This window comes from Pecten maximus, chromosome 4, assembly GCF_902652985.1.
Source record: "Pecten maximus chromosome 4, xPecMax1.1, whole genome shotgun sequence".
Classification (NCBI taxonomy): Eukaryota; Metazoa; Mollusca; class Bivalvia; order Pectinida; family Pectinidae; genus Pecten; species Pecten maximus.
In genome coordinates this window covers 23,921,160-23,939,208 of record NC_047018.1, presented here as the reverse complement: position 1 = coordinate 23,939,208, position 18,049 = coordinate 23,921,160, and the positions used below count along the sequence as shown (strand labels likewise).

The following is an 18,049-nucleotide window of genomic DNA, read 5'->3' as shown; positions in this document are numbered from 1 at the left end:
AATCCATTGGTTCAATGTGCAAGTCCATATCTCTTACAATGTGAAAAGTCACTGATGTAATCATAGTTACACCGACAAAGCAAAAATTGATGTTAAATGCGGACAGTTATTGGTGTCTGGCATAGGCTGACATTTAATGTTTAATATCTCTAATTTTAACTTAGTTAGAAATACTGTTGATCAACACAATATACAGTCTGCATGTCAGCCACTTTTGATCAAAAAGGGGCACGCAGGTAAGACCTGATCATTCTGTTGACATAAAGACCATTATAGTCATTTGCTTCTTACTTATACATAATCATCATTTGGTGCCGTTTTAGGAAAAATACTAAAAAAAACAAAGAATATGTGAAAGGTCGTTAAAAGCTTTTTATTGTTACTATAGCAAATAGACATGGTTTTATCAAACAGCATAGAATTTCATATAATCACATATGTTTTGTATTTTGTTACCTCCATGGATCATATATGTGTCTCTTCAACTAAAGAAACAATTGGTGGCCGGACTACTCAGAAGGGGAAGCAAACAAACAACAACAACAGAAAAAAAAATAATCATAAACATGTCAATTTTGATAGAGCAAAATAACATTCCATTTAATTTGACAGTTAGCTGAAATCTAGGCGAGCTCATTTTTTATTATTTCCAAGGCACACCTGTTCCAACATCACTCCTATGAAAAGGAATACAGAATGCATACTCGAACGATCTTACATTTATGGTGCTTTAAGCAATTTTGTTTGGCATTTCCTCTATTACGTATTATATTTTTAAAAAATAACATGATTTGTATCATGGTTTGGAAGCTTTCAACATTAGATTTTGATCAAATTGTCATGGTTCATAAATCATCTCGGCATTAAATTGATGGCATGACGTACACATCATCTTGTTAAAACTCAGTCGTTTGAGTACTGTAGGTTAAAAGTATGTCACGGATAAAATCTTATATTTTGTTCTGTCTAAATATTTATACATACAGGCATGAAGTATACATTGGTAAAACAAATGTTCTTAACTGGAGACGATTCAATTTGCACTACAGATGATATAAGTTTTACATTTGTCTTTTGTAGTTGTAAGATTGACGAAGAAATGTATGACCATTTGTGTCATTAATAACAAATATCACATCTCAAAACATATTCCCTATACATGAACATACATTAAAATATCTCACAAAGTAAAATGAAGAAAAAGAACATGATATGTCCATATTTTGAATCCACTTATATGAAAATGTTATATTTAAGCACACATAAAAAAAATTGGCGTTTTCACCATTTGAAGCTGCTCTTAGGCAAAACTGTAACACTATCTACGGTCTTGTGTCTAGGTTTTCGTCACTTGTGTTGGTCCTGGATCTGCCGTTAATGTGTTAACATTGTTGTGAAAGATGAGTATAATACGTCCTAATACGAGCTTGACCAAATAAAGACAACCCCGATGGTTTAAACTAGTCTAACCGCTCTATAGGGCGTCAACTCTTGGACAAGTTGTCTTTTGATATCTCAAATATCACACCAAGGGAAGTCAAGTCGTCACATACATTCACAACAATATGATTTTCACACCTTAGTTCATGTAAGAATTGCACAGCTATTTCAATGGATAGTTTGTCCAGCATTTCCTTCATATAGACCAGTAAAATGATAAACAGTATAATCTAGATACGATGTAAAATTATGAACGTTTGCAAAAATAAGACAAAGATAAAAGTTTAAAATATCCAAAGTAGCATGCTGATTCGCTTCAGTTGATGTACACGTCAGTTGAATCCAGGTATTGTCCCAGGATATCGTAGCAGTACTGGTATTGTTTCTGAAATATTACGGGAAAATGTAATCATAATAGATAGAACAAGGGAAATATCTTCCAGGAATATAAACATTCTATTTGTAGCGAGATATTTCAGAAAAAATTCTGAACACAAATGCAATAAATCATGATCACAAACATCAATAACAATTAATGTTGAGTTATAGCTTACAACATCCTCCAGCGCCTCTGGTCGTCGCTTTTTTAATATCCTTGCCGTTTGGAATATGTCTACTTCCTCGTCTATCTTCATTTGGTCTCTGACGTTTGATATACAACAGAACAGTCCACTCTGTGTACATCCGTCCCTGTAGCAGAATGGAGATAAGGTACTGTTTTTGGTATATTTATATATTATTGCAATGCCCTATATAAAATATATCATTTAAAATAGTTTGTCATTCTTAAAAGATAAAATATAACAAAATGTGAAGTAGATGGTAATGTAAGACGTGTATAAGTAATTTTCTCAATAACTTGTTAAGTCAAAATAAAGCAATTTAATTATAAGATGATCGATATTCTGCATATGCATTTTAGCAATTAGTTAAACATACGGTGTTGTATTTGGGCACATTATTTCTTTATGCTGAAGAATTTGATTTTCTTTTTAAATACTGTCGTTTCTGGTTTATTTGTTATTCAGCAATGTAACTGAAATCGTTTAACCTCTAAACCCCGATGTCTATAATCACAGTTACGTTCTTATCCACAGACACAAATTCTTGGTCAAAACGTTGTGCGTTGATTCTTTGATAAAGTATTCGAGTTTTACATTATTTTTTACAACCTTTGAGAGTTTATGTTGGAAAAGCTTCATATCAAATACTGCAATGGCGCGTATCTTGTTAGCTTTTTCAGTGCCGAATGCATTCCGCTAACTAATAATCGTGCTTACTGCAATTGTTATGTAATACTTTAGAGAAAAGTAACGTAAATGCGTATATTCATCATTATGCTGCTGTTTAAAATGTAACAATTGCTAAAATTAGTCGCAAAAGAACATCTATATCATAACGTTACCCTGTTGTTTTTTCCTTGGAAAAAATTGTTTAAAGCATTTATCTTACCGACACATGACGACCACAGGCTTCGTATTGTCGGAACGTCGACGACTGTCAACTTGTTCTAGAAGTACCAGAACAGAAGAATCGGAGGGCGGTAGTAAGGAGTCGGATGGCCAAGTCGTCAGTGTGAAGATCCTTACTGTTGTGTCCCTGCTGTTTCTCTGGGATTGTATGTGAAAGGTTAGGGCAGAAACAATGTAAATTTCTACAGGTTTATTTAATAAATTTACACGAAACAAAGAACTATTCTATAACAGTTTACACTGATACTTTTGGTTTAACACAAGCAATCGCTTCTTTATATAATCTATACAATGTATTATTTGATATGTCGCATCAGGACTCGTTAGTGATACTAAAAGCCTAGGAGTGTTGACACATTGGAGACAATGGCATTTATAATTAGCAAACAATACATTTACTACGGAAATCATATAAATAGTTAATAAATGCACCAGGTACGTTCCTAGTTGAAGTTACCTGGTTGGCTTAAAGAAATGGAGGCGAACGCTTTCCATAAGAACATAATTTCCATAATTACATGAAGAAGCATCAAATGAATTTTTTACCTGAGTGGAATATCCCTTTAATCGATCTTTTTTTTATGATTAATCATATACGCCGCATTTCTAGTATGGGTTAAACAAAAACATATGATCAACTAAGATTAAGAGCAATGCTCAATGTTCTTATGAAATATCCCATATGTGATGTAATTAGTAAAACACGGAAAAGATCTTAACTTTGATATAAGCCCTTAATCTAATTCAACCAGTAGAACTTGATAGACTGATCTTTTTTAAGCAACAGTTAAATAAATACGATTGAGTAAATGGCTTTATCTATACTAACCTCTTCAGTTACGTGGTAATCTGCAGTGGTCAAATCAGCATTAACAGATCGTTCGTTCAACTTTTTAAAGGTGAAATCTGTTGATGTTTTTGACTCGTCTTCTTCTAACCAACATACCTTAAATTCAAACCCAATTTCAGATTCGTTTTTAAAGAATTTTCAACTTTGACATAACGCAATAGCAATTATGCCTTATAATCAATATTTAGTGTTAGGATAATTGTATGGACAAAACACTAATTTCTTATTTACTTACGTCGGTCGGATGTCCTAAAACCACAAGGCTCTCGCAGCTGCAGTCAAATATCATGGTCCAGAAGTCACCCAGCGTGTTCTCAAGAGGAAACTGTGTGACAATGTACCCGGACTTTGATGTGTATGACTGAAATGATTATGACATGCATTTAGAAATGTCTTATGGAATTTTGGCATTAATTTTTAGGTTTTAATTTTGGTTCTTATTTGGATGATTAAGATGGAAATTTCAACATATCAATATTTATTTATACGATGAGAGTATTAAATTTGCATCATTACCTGTACAATGATTGCGTTGATATAATCCGTCCTATTTGCTGACTGCGACTGAAGGAAAACTCTGAATTGGTCAGCTTAAATATACAGTGCAACTTCCGAAAACCGAACCTTCTAAAAACCGAACACCTCTGAATACCGAACGAATTGTCATTGTACGGAATTGGTCCTTCTTTATTATAGTATTAAAAAACTTCCAAATACCGATCCCTCTGAATTCCGAACACCGGACTGATTTTGTGTCCGGTTCCTGTTAAAATATACCAAAAATTACTTCTGAAAACCGGCCTTACCTGAGCGATTATGACACGATGTCAGGCCAGTCAACCGTGAAACAACAACTGTGACGGGTATTGTGTGAAGCCTTATTGTCTCGGGACCTAAGTAGATGATTTGTACCGGTATCCAATATATACCCCAAGGGGGCATTATGACGGAAGGCCTAGTGTATAATCAACACGACAATTATGAAACAATGCCACACTTCATTGAAGCGCGTCGGTTCGTTTATCTTCTCAATGCAAGTAGAGCTAGAAGTCTGAGTTTCGCATTTAATTTAAATGAGGCCCAAAAGGGGTTGTTTTCGTAAAGAAGCCCGTGATGTTTTTTAGACAACAGCGATGTCGGAAATACGACCAGTATCATCTGATCAATTGTAATTGATATTGAAACAAAACATCTTCACACCCTTTGATATTATTTGATATGTTCTGTATTGGACTATCGGCCCCATCCACATGACGAAGCTTCACCGGATGTAACATAATGTAGGCCGATCGTAAAGTGTAGTTGTACATGTGAAAATGCTGTTTAAAACTATTGTTAAAGTCATTTGCCTTTCTTATATATTCTGCAATATATACATTGATTAACTTTCATAAAATGCATATTATTCAGACAATCCAAATTGTCTAAGTATGTACGTGCCGTTTTGTAATCGGGTGCATTCTAATAAAACAAACATCGTCCAACCAATTATATCCCGAATTTGACCGGTCATTTTTCGACCAACTTCTCCAAACCGAACCCTCTATAAACCGAACAAATAGTCATGTCCCATGCATGTTCGGTTTATAGAGGTTCCACTGTATCAAAAGAAAGAACCTAATCAAAACAGGTTTTGTAAACATTTATATGCAAATGTCATAAATATTTCACTTTCCCTATTTCATCTTTCTAGGCATTTCTTATCATCTTTAGTATTTTTTCCGCCCTTTCAAAGACAGTAGAGTTGAAAAAAAAACTTACCAGGTAGGATGTTCATGTTCCTGTTCTTGTCCTTATTTACTTTCAGCATTGCTGTTTTAAAGCAGCTCGGAGAGTAACTTGGGCTGAAGTCTCGTAATGCCTGTACAGGAATATATGTTTCTCCATATACAAGTGAAACATACGACCATTTCTTCTGTTAAATTCGTTGTAATAATAATCTCTTTTTGCTACAATTAATAAATCAACTGTCATTTTCATTTTTTACCTTGAATTCATGATGAATCTTTGTCTGATTTGCAGGTTTACTTGCCGGATGCATTGTGGCCAGAACAACTTGAAATTCCGCTCGGGAAATGTGTGATTCTTGTAAGTTGAAACCTTCAACCAATAACTCGTGCAGGGCAATGTATTGTTCCTAAAATAAAAACAAGATGCTAAGGCAAATTATTCATGTTAACAACCTATTATCATTAATAATGATCGAAGTATAAGAATTGTAACGCTAATCGTATGTTAACTTTCACCTACATAGGTTTGGATCATGTTCATTCTGTCCTTCCGCATGGTCGTCACATATCTTGGAATATCAACCCGTCCTGTTTCCTTGCCATGAGTCAGAAGTGCATCCAACGCAATGAAGGTTCCAGTTCTTCCTAGACCCGCACTGTCATATAATTACAAACGATCATTTATTTTTTGTACATTGCTTTCCTTTGTCAACCGGTGAACGGATTTCATCGAAATCCTTATAATCTAACAAGATCATCCGTGTTAACATTTCACATTACATAAAGATTGAAACCGAAATTTATGTATGTTTCCAATAGCTTAGGAAATAAATCAGATTTGCTTATCAATGTATATATTCATGATACATAACAAATTTTCGGCTATCAATATGTACTAAAAGAGATTAGTTAGCTTGTCATGTGACTACCTGCAATGTACCACCATCTGTCCAGTCAGTTCTGTCAGGATTGATTTTACACGGAGATGAAAGAGAACAAGTTCCAAGGTGTCAGGGATACCATGGTCTGGCCATGTAGTGAAATGAAACTGTTGTACCTGTCTCTTCTCATTCGTCTGTCCGGAATGAGAAGATCGTTATTATATTACTCAATAAGATTAATTAATTATAGTATAAATGCATAGAGACCTCGAAAGATATATCATCATATTGATACGTGAAGTAATAATTACAAAGCACCTGCATAATGCAGATGGTATAAAATGCTAATATATAGCGAACAACGAACAAACAGCACATGCTGTTAACCATTTATAATCATTTGGTGATCGCTTAGGTGTTAAGATGCTTGCAATTTTGATAATACCTTCTTTTGGGCAACAGAAATATCACGAATGACGTAGAAGGCGTATGTCATCTCTCGATCAAGTGTAAGATGAAATGTCGGTGTAGAAAGTGGTTCACCTTCATCTGGCCAATATTTGTAGCATTTATTCTGCATAATAATACGGCGAATAAGTATGAATGATTCAAGTAAAAAATGCATACCTGTTAAAACTCTAGCTAAATGTGGTGATTATAATATACATAGTAATTGATTTAATAGTCATAAAATATGATATAATTAATGAAAAACAGGTAAACGTACAATGCCTCCCTCAATTAGGTTTGTCAGCATTACAATCTTTCCGGAGCTGACTTGCCACACCATCCTCCAGAAGTCATCTACGGTATTGGGCTTTGGTCCTGTGTGTTTTAAAGTCAATTTGAAAATAAATTAATACATATTCTTATATTGGAAATCAATTTAAAAGGATCAATCTTTAGTTAAAGCAGCTTGCAGCAGTTTGCACCAAATAATGATCGACAAAGATGCACCGAGAAGCACTTAATGATTCATGCAAGTCGTTCTGAAAATATTGTTTTTTTTTCTAATTAAACAGACTTTCATGTTCATGTAAATATGCAGAAATAGCAGGCAAATTTATATAATGGGTCATCATTGATAAAACAGATATATTTGTATACGAACTTAATTGTGAAAATAGTTCTGATAATAAAGCTTTTTGACACCATCACTTCTATTCATCCCTTAAGATTTACTCGGAACTAATTTACTTTGCAAACATGTCTGTGAAATAACTGTTTATCAGCGTCTTATCACATTTCCATACACAGAAAGTACCGATTCAAATAGGACACATTGAAATCAAAACCTATTTGTATGTTACTACTAAGGATAGGAAAACGTTCAAAGTAACCAACAATACAAAAACTTTACTTTGTCTTTGAATTGCGGTTATTGTAGTTTGTGGTAAATACTAAAATATTAACAAAGTGCAAACAAGTATATAATGGCTGCTCTATAGTTGGTAGTGTTTGCTGGGCGTTTGATTTCCATACAAAAACTCAACTAATGATATATACAATAATGTGTAGAGGTGTTCACTGCAGAAGTACAAAGAGTTGTCCGATACGTAACACCCATGATCAGGGCAACCGCGAACTGTTAGGCATATAAAATTGATCAACTGAACAGTATATGTTAACATATCAGTAATGTATATCAGATAGCCGAATATATCTCATAATATCACCTATCACCCATCTATAAATGATATCCGAATATATCCACAGATATTACATATCTTAAATTCATACATGATAGCCGTATATATCTCCTAATATAACCTGTCACCGATCTATACAATTGTCATGATAACCAAATGTGTCTCCTAATATCACCTGTTACCGACATATACACGGTAACAAATATATCTACCGATATAACATATCACAAATCTATACAATGATACTATATGTGTTACCTTGACTGGCAATGTACATTTTGCTTGTCTCCACGCTCTGAAATATACATGGTTGTAATCAGGAACATATGAACGAGCAACGAAATTATGCACAATTAATAAAACGTAGAAGAATATTTTACATCAGAATGTCAATGCATGGACCGTGTACATAAACCGAGCAGAAAAAGCTGATGGATAACTTTAACATTTAGAAATTTTATGCGGACAGTACTTTATCGATTGCTAGAATATTATTTAGAAAACTAACTCCTGGATAGATGTGACTGGACAGTTTCGATATAATGTATACATTCGTACATTTATATTCCCATATGAAGACCAAATAAGGTAAAAAATATTAATTTTATACTGAACAGAATGGCATTAATACAACGGAGTATACGTACATCAATGTAATTTGCATTGATATAGGTCGTTTTGTTGTCATTTTCAATCCTTTCCAATATGATCCTCGAATGGTCATCTACAATGGCAATTGATTTTACATACTGTAGACTAACACAGTATATGCAATGGTTTACAATTTACTAACACCTATTTGATTGAAACATATAATTGAGAACGCCATTTCTTTGTAAGTTTATCGACGATCAAAAAAAATTTCAATTATCACAATTTTTTTTCATCCGACATTGTTTTACAAGAATGGAAAGTTGATTCATGACATAAAATAGTTAAAGACCAATAACATCTTAAAGCAAGAATTTGCCGTTGCATTGAGTTAAACATTCCCAAAAGTTGCATATTGTTTTCTTTATCATTTTTATGATTCCATGTGCATACATATTTAAGAAGAAATTATTTCGTACTTATTTGTTTATTTCTGTCTTATAAGCATGTTTTTCGAGAACGCTGTTGTTTCATTTGTAGAAGGCAATTATATGTTATATTTACAATATATGATAGTTGCGATTGTATACAATCATCCGGTGAACAATTTAAACTGTGTCAGAGCTGAAACATCATTAATCGAGTTCTAAAAGTAATATTTAATTTGGAATAGTAATAAGGGCATGTGCATACAAGAGGGTTGTGTTTTCAATATACAGTAGATAGTCATGAATGTGAAGAAATATACTGACAACAGCAAAGTTAAAAAAACAACTCAAATTTTAAAAAGGAACTCTTCTTGCTAAGGCAAAGATAATTTCGCAAAAGAGATATATAAGATGATATTACCTCTTAATATAAAGTAAATGCAAATCGTAATATTGAATTAACTCCTTCTCGATTTTGATGCAGTTTTGTGAGTATATGTCTTCAACAATGAGTCTGAAAAACTCTCTTAAAGGGACGCAACTACGACATACATAATCCAAAACCGTATGTACTGTAGGCTGCTATTCAGGTCATAGTTCATGTCTGTAAATCGTAGTATTAAACACATTTCAATTTCAAAGAGCATTATTACTTTAGCCACAAGAGTTCTAGTAAGTTTGCTATTGAATACAAAGTAGAGTTTTGCAATTTTGACAATACTCAAAATCACAATGAGCTTGGAATCTTCTTTAATTTCCGTTGTCGTACTTACAAGGGAATGTTGTTTTGAATCTGTTTCGAGCCTTATTTTTTGGATTTTTGCCAGCCTCATGGGGAAGTACCGCTCCCCATGGAAACCTCTACAAGCATAATGAAACGCAATCCAATCTTGGGATCTTAATTTCAAATAAAGAATATCCATACTTAAAGCCCCAATATTTGCATCAATTGACAAATCATCGTGATTTAGAAGGTTTCTAAGAAAAAATTCACTCGATAAAAAATAAATAAATAAATAAATTAATAAATTAAAATATATCATGAAACACTATGGAACATAATCATAATAAAAAATAAACCGATGCGATTCGGAGTTTCGAAAGTTGCCTCCCCCCCCCCCCCCCCCCCCCCCCCTAAAAAAGATTTAGAATAGGGGATGGGACAATGAGGTGAAAGATGCTACAAACGTAAATGATTTTCAAATCGTCTCGTAAACATGTCAATATGCACGCGAAATCTCATCATGTTACGAAAACGTCCAAAGGATTTGTTGACTTCAGTTTGTCACCAATCATAAACCGAGACACATTTACATAGTGTGAATATCTACCGCTATTATCTCAACTCTACCTAAATCTATATCAATAGATTATCTTTTCTTTTTCTCCTCCATGTTTGTAGTGAAACTTGCATACATTAGGACTAAAGATTAACAATTCCTCTGTGAGCTCGCTTGACAATAATTTAGTTCACGCTTACAATAATGACCCTATATGGAACTAACGGTACATTCATACCTTAAATTCTTCCTGAAATGCTATAGCTTTATTTGCCATTTTTCTGTCGATGATAGACCGCAGTTCATGTATAGGAGTCCCGATGGCTTCAGCATTGCTGTATGTAACATCTCCCTCCTCCGTAGTCAAACTTATGTCGTGCATGTTGACGTAAACAAGTCCATTCTCATTCACAATAGCTTTTTTAAGAGAAGAAGTAATATAGTTAATATGAACATTAGTGCCTCCTAGATTGTTAAAATATGTTGTTCAAACAAGATTGATGCACCTTTTTCCATTCGAACGTTATATTTACATATCTCCTTTCTTCTGCTTATTAAACACTTACTGCGAATACATTATTAGCATATACGCGGTGAACAAAAAAGCTAAGCGGATTCATAAGTCCGGGAATCGGTTTCAAAATCATGACGTCGCCTCTTTGTGACGTTACCGGAACGTCACCTAGACGGTGCCATTTTGAAACTACTGATCAACACAATTTCAGCGTTTTTCTTCTGGTACCCGATGGTCCCTATTAAAAAACTAACGTCAAATGAGCATTTTGTCAAATTGAATATTGAAGAAATGTGTGCATATTTAACTTCTCCACGAGTTAGGCTAACAATAAATGACTGAAGCGTACAGCTCCAAGAACATCCGACCACGTCACTACTAATTCTGTGTCAATACACGCTGTGCTTGACAACCATAGTTAATCCGAAACGGAAATTGTGGATTGTAAAAATATCAATTATTTAAAAACGTAAAAGGCATTAAAGAAATATTGATCAGATTCATTTAATTTTATTAACAATAATGGTGTCTTCACGTAGATTGACTGGAACTATGTTATCTTAGCAACAACAGCTACCGATTCGAAGTTATCAACATCGCAACACATCCTGACTTTTATTATCATCGTTAGGTATTTCAACGATTTGTTTGATGTAAACATATGCATTGAACTGCGTTTTTATTTCGTTTACGGGGCTATGAACGCAATGTAATGCAAACATATTCTTTAACGCACTATACATGTATATTAAATATGTCTTTATCCCATTGCGTTCATACCCCTGTAATGCAATAAAAACAAGGTTCAATCATTTATTATTTACACCAAGTACGCTTAAGTGTATTGGCGACAATTGTATTCCTTTTCCATAACAACATTAGTATCATCACTGTGGTAGTAATGCCGGGAACAGCGTTACCATATAGAACTTTCCGCCCTCGATATTTTTTTCTCCTTCCGACGTCACTCCGAGGTAAAAACATGAAAAAAGGCATAGATGAAATAATGTTAAAAAAATAATAATTATAAAAAAAAACATAGTGCAAGGAATGCATGCGTCCCATGATGTGAAGACACACCATACCAAATAAAGTACCTGTATTCTTTGTTTCCTTAGATGACTCATGACCTTCTAGTTTTTGTTGAGACGTTCCTGGCGATGGGCTGACATTGCTATATGTTGCTGAAATGTTACTGCCTGTTGCGACCTGGCCCTCTTTTTTGGATGATAACCGTTTTCTAAAAAAAGTGTGATAAAAGAAAATGAAATATGAATCCGTAACTACAATTATGTCAATATCTCAAATAAAATTAGAAAAATATACATAATTGTAGGCAGGAATGGGAAGAATATTAGTATGAAAGCAAACACATACAGTATCCATGAAGAAATACATCGGACACCAAAGAGTAAGACATGTAATTTATTGTACCTTCTAAGAATGACGATAGACGCTATAACAAGAAGAACGACGCCAATAACTGCTCCTACACCAACACCAGCGTACATCCCCGTATGGTCTTCAGTTGCTGACAGCGTAGCTTTTCCTGAAAAGTATGAATATTGACGTATGTGTTAGACTATAATTTGAAATTGAATTATCGATGCGAATTTTATCAGGTTTTGGGAGAAACATGATACCATCGATAGTTAAGTAAGCTTTCAAGGCCACATCGGTATGTTGGCAAGACATTAATTAACATTTTCAGGGACCAGTACAAGAAGTATAACACCGGTCTTTCGAGAAAGATTAGCGCCTCCTTCTCCAGCGACGATTACGACCTTGGAAGACAAATGAAGTGAATACATAAATAATGGACGGGATCCGTGGGGATAAGCCTGAAACAACCATGCACCTTAATATGTCATATGTCATACTGCCCAAAGAAATAGAATACAAACTCCCCGAAGTCTCCTTGAAACTCTCACACTACCATAAGAAATATAATACAAATTCCATGAAGTCTATTTTAACCTGTCATACTGTCAAAGGAAATATGATACAAATTTTCCGAAGTCTGCTTTAACCTGTCATATGTCATACTGTTTAAAAAAAAATAGAATATAACGTGACGTCTCCTTTAACCTATCACACTGCTCATAGAAATATCATACAATTTTCATACGCCATACGGTCCAAACGAATATAATAAAAAAAATCGCGAAGTCACCATTAACATGTCATATGTCATACTGCCCAAAGAAATAAAATAAAACGCGAAGGTCTCCTTTAACCTGTCAAACTGTCAAAAGAAATACATTTAAAATTCCCCGAAGACTGCTCTAAGCTGTCATATGTCATACAATCGAAAGAATATATTATTTCGTTTCGAGTGAAATATCATTGCGTGGGAACAAAATACTATTGCGCGTGTACTTTTATATATCATTTGAGAATGTTTGGCAGATTTGATGTTCATGCTTGTACTACATATTTATTTGAAATGCACTTGAAACAAAGGGAAATGGTGTCGTTACTGAAAGTCACGGTATTTATAATATCAGAGAGATACCTTCGGCGTTTGCTTGCTCAAAATTGCCTTGGGGGAAGGAACAAAATTATTCGGATAGGTTTTTAATAACAAACTTTATTCATGTGCAATTACAAGCATCAAGTAAACTACACGGGTATCGCTGGATGTATGAGAAACTACGAAATAACGGCTTCAATGTTCGGAAAGAGGATGTGCGAAAAATACAATTATTGACCCAGTAAGATGCATGAATAAAACACATTCGACATTTCTATTCAAGTCTTGATTAGATATCTCTAAATTGAGCCGTCGCCACTTCTGTATACGGTGGAATCAACAGTCATACATATTGATATTGCTGTCACTGAAGGCAAACTAAATATTCGTACAGAAACACTATTCTCATAGCTAAAATTTACGTTATACTTGAAAGTTATTTTGTACTACAAACAGGAGGAACAAATATATAGAGGATATCTAACAGTGTCTTCAGTAATACCAAATATATTTCACGAGTGGGGCTAATATTTTGATATTTTTCACGAGTGCGCAGCTCGTGAAAAATATCAAAATATTAGCCACACGAGTGAAATATATTTGGTATTACTGAAGACACTGTTAGATATTCTGTTTATTACATTTTTTATTAACGAAAAACCTACCCCGTATGCTAACTAGGCCTACAGCGAAAGTTTGCATACAAAAAAAGTAGTTCCCCCTGTCCAGCTGCTGACATATATGTCGGGCTTTCTGATTGGTCAATTATTTTGGTATTTTCTAATAATCATTTTGATTGGTCAAATCAGCAAAAGTGATATTTTTTTCTTCAAAATATCACTTTTATAGAATGAATGATTTTTGATATTTCACTGGTAAAAATGTAATAAATATGTATTCACTTTATTTTAACGACATTGTCTAACATATATCGTTTACCTGTTCATTCAGTAGTTGAATGGTTGTCTGTTTAGGATTTACTACCGCCGTGTAATAAGGTAACCACAATCTAATTTTAAGGAAATGTCATATATCCGATATAAAATGTCCGTTTATCAGTTCAACAGTTTAAAATTTGCAATTGTGCATTCTGTTTGTCGGCAATCTTAAAAAGAAAGTTATGTGTCGTCTATATTGTATCTAAATACCTTATTAACCGGTTAAGCAGCTAGGAGGTCATAGGCTATAATACAGTTTTGATGACTCCTACAAAAATCAGTACCTATGATAATTTCTATGAAAATAACATTCTCTGTCAAACATATACATTTGCAGAAATGATTCGGCTGGGATTCGTGTACTCCAGCAGTATACGCCTATTGATAAATATCTGTACGCCTACAGTAAGTTCTCGCTGATAAAATATATAAAAGCACGGTGTTCTATGTGTTATATCTCCTACCAAGTCTACGCAATAGTATACTTCGCACACAAAAATATTTTGTTCCCACGTAATAATATTTCGTTCCCAGGCAATAATATGTCCTTCAAACGTAATATTTCGTTCTCGACCAGTAATATTCCGTTCAAACGTAGCGATTTTTCTTACCCACGCAATACTATTTCGTTCAAAGGTAATGCTATTTCGTTCAAACGAATATTTCGTTCCTGACCAGTAACATTTCGTTCGAACGCAATAATATTTCGTTCCCACGCAACAATACTGTTTTATATAATGTCGAGTCCAAGCCACTGTACCTGTATATACTGTGTCAAATTTCTTCATTCATCGAGGAAATCGTTATATGGGACGAACACTTCGGTACAAAATATAACATAATGCCAACAGAATGAATTAGCAAGAATTATGTTACTATCGGAATTAAAGAAATGAATGATTTCAACCAATATAAATGTTAATGGTAGGTTGTCTTTAGCGTTATTTTGTATATAAGCGGTTGATGAGGGCGATCCTTTTTAATTGGTTTGAAATTTAATCGATGTCGTTACTACATTTCATGTTTGACATATATATTAGTACATGTATTATAAATTCATTTACTAGTAACACAAGTGTCCCCCTCCCAGCCATCACTGCATTCACATGTCCCGTTTGGCATGCTGCATGACGAACTTCTACATTGGCCACATATCTCCAGGCATTTCATCCCGTAGTAACCACTCTTACAAGCTGAAAGTATAGCATGACTTATGGAAAATGTAGTTGAAAATAGTATACCATATAATGCAGATTTTAGCTTCATTGTTATTGGTGTTTAAGCTATTTGCTCAACACTGTTTCTTTGATTTTTTATGAAACTGATTTGTATTGAAATATATTTAGATGTTTGACATTAGAGAGCAATATTTTTGCTTCGCCTTTGACAATGTAAACAGACATTTAAACGTCCTCTCATTTTGTATTAAACGAAAATTTATGATAAGCGCATATGTGTTTGACAATAAACACCGCTATCGAGGGTAAAATAGCGAACCGATCATACCCACTGACATTTTGAAGCAGTCAGCAGGTAATATCAGCTATAGCTATATTAAATTGTTAGTTAGATCCCATACCAAAGAAACCAGCAAAATGCCAACAATTTAAAATATTACTGCATTTGAGGCAGTTGGGATATACATAATTCTCTACCAAACTCTTCTACATTTACAAACATTACCTAAAAACTCATTTTGCATTTTGAAATGTTTTAGGACATACCTGGACAATCTCCACTAATTCGGTCACAACTTGATTCTCTACAGTTGATAGGACAGGACTGGTTGCATTCAGTGGTGAAATATCCCAGTGTGCATTCTAATGAATGAAAAACACTGTTTCTTTTGTTTTGATAGTGCAAAAGTTTTGTCTGTTTAATAACTGCATGTTACGGTCAATGATGCTATTGTTTCGAAGACACGTATACCCGTTTGCATTTCCCCCAAAGATACAGTATATAAAGAGTGTTTTACCTACCAACGCATTGACCATTTCTCTGGTTACACGTGCTGCCCAAGCAATTTTGTGAACAATTGCCATCGCACTTATCGCCATGATGACCAGTTTTACAAGCTAGCAGAAACAACATAAACATGTCATTAAGGCTTACACGGTTAATTTCCCTGTATTGCAGTTCGTGCCTTCACTATTTTCATAATGCTTTTCTACACAGTTTATTTTATTGATGATGAACCACGTCAATATTTTGATGATACATACGCGATCATAAGAACTTAGATCTTAAGTATTAGTGGTAGTGGTACATACTGATATATTTAGCATTGCTTTCACATCTGTCATATCACATGATAGCTTCTTTATTAGACAAGAAGCGATGTTTAACCGCTATATAAGCAATCTGAATGCAGATTTTCCCAATTACAAAAGTACATTTGTACAGAGATAAAGTTGAATATTTGTTTGTGCCTGAAAATGTATTTAGCACGACGATACCATCTTATTAAGATATGAGACGCTATTAGTAAATTCCATATTGCGGTGACATCACAATTTTAAGTTGGTATAATAACTGCATTACTCCAGTAATAAAATGCAACGAAAAATGCATAACTGTTTTAGAATGGGTTTTTTTTAAGCAAAAACCAAGTTATTCACCACCTAAAACAATTGAACATATATTTACGGATCTGTGCTAATCGTAAATTAACAGATCTTGCAGAATATACCTGAGCAATTTCCACTACTTCGATCACATTTTAATTCTTTGCAGTTGGGAGGACAGGACTCGTTACACGCAGCGCTATAATACCCAGCATCACAGTCTAAAATATAATTCATTGTTGGTTATTTGATACGCCTACAATTAAGTGATGTTGTTAAAGTTTTCAATGGAACAATGATGGTTACAATGTCTGCAAATAAACTTCAAAATTTGTATCTTTAATATCTTACATACCTATGCATAGACCACTCGTTTGATTACATACGTTGTGTAAGCAATTTGATGTACAGTTTTTGTCGCACGTGTCACCATAAGATCCCGGTTCACATTCTAGCGGATATAAAATTAGACAAATTGATCAGATTGATCAAAACATTGATAATTCAATGAAGCATTCGCAAAATATACTATTCTTATATAACAATGGTTGTTACACGGAATTTATATACCCGTCAGAAACACGCAACCTCAAAATGACCTTAATCTTGACCTTAACCTCAGCGTACAGATGCGGACATGATATGAAATGTGCAATATTGTAAATTTTATTTCTAAGAACATAAAATGTATATCTAGCGCTTTGACAATATAATGAGATAGTTGTTGCAAGCGTGGTCGTATCGTATATGCTAGTAAACTCCTGTGTGATAAACAGCAACTTTAAAGTGTATAGGATGTTCATTTTCAGTACTACTTATGATCATATCATGTCAAATTAAAAATTCATCAAGCCAACCAGTTGACGTTATTATTCATAAAGACAGGGGAATCTCAACCAGAGGGGAAGATTCTTAAATTGCCAAACACCTTGTTTGCCGAGTGTTTGACAATTTAATTATCTTACCCCGAGGGTTTAGATTCAACTGTCTCACTTCCATGGGGGCGAATTATTATTTTTCTCTTATTCTGTTTACCCTTATGTATCGAATTTTGACGTTACATCAATGCAAGGAAATGTTGACGTGACGTGATTGAATTGTCGACGTGACGTCATTTTACTGTTCCCGTGACGTCATGGTATTGCTGACGTGACGAAATGATTGAGAACGTGAAAAGGGCACGTTAGCTTGTCTTTTCCCTTGGGTGAAATGAGAACCCCCCGCTAAAACTGCTGATAC

The 18,049-nt window shown here is 34.1% G+C and overlaps 1 protein-coding gene across 1 annotated transcript; it reads right to left on the bottom strand.

Annotated features, from left to right (window-relative positions):
• Positions 1 to 355: 355 nt before the first annotated feature.
• On the bottom strand, positions 356 to 17,809 carry LOC117326450 (receptor-type tyrosine-protein phosphatase epsilon-like). The gene is made up of 24 exons (XM_033883199.1): positions 17,776 to 17,809; positions 17,166 to 17,261; positions 16,936 to 17,031; positions 16,226 to 16,321; positions 15,971 to 16,066; positions 15,311 to 15,439; positions 12,270 to 12,384; positions 11,933 to 12,075; positions 10,560 to 10,738; positions 9,815 to 9,902; positions 8,670 to 8,746; positions 8,281 to 8,317; positions 7,101 to 7,198; positions 6,819 to 6,947; positions 6,422 to 6,567; positions 6,013 to 6,148; positions 5,750 to 5,899; positions 5,524 to 5,623; positions 4,279 to 4,352; positions 3,998 to 4,123; positions 3,742 to 3,858; positions 2,893 to 3,050; positions 1,995 to 2,130; positions 356 to 1,825 (listed from the first exon to the last, which is right to left on the bottom strand). Exons 1-24 carry the CDS (start codon positions 17,807 to 17,809, stop codon positions 1,757 to 1,759), a joined length of 2,625 nt encoding a protein of 874 aa, XP_033739090.1. The 3' UTR covers positions 356 to 1,756.
• Positions 17,810 to 18,049: the final 240 nt, after the last annotated feature.

Excerpts from the sequence above, each read along its gene's own strand:
- LOC117326450 (XM_033883199.1), bottom strand. The coding sequence starts at position 17,809 with ATGGAAGTGAGACAGTTGAATCTAAACCCTCGGG. Across the intron at positions 15,440-15,970 it reads AATTAGTGGAGATTGTCCAG|CTTGTAAGAGTGGTTACTAC; the intron begins GTATGTCCTAAA and ends CTATACTTTCAG. Across the intron at positions 6,568-6,818 it reads TTTCTGTTGCCCAAAAGAAG|ACGAATGAGAAGAGACAGGT; the intron begins GTATTATCAAAA and ends CATTCCGGACAG.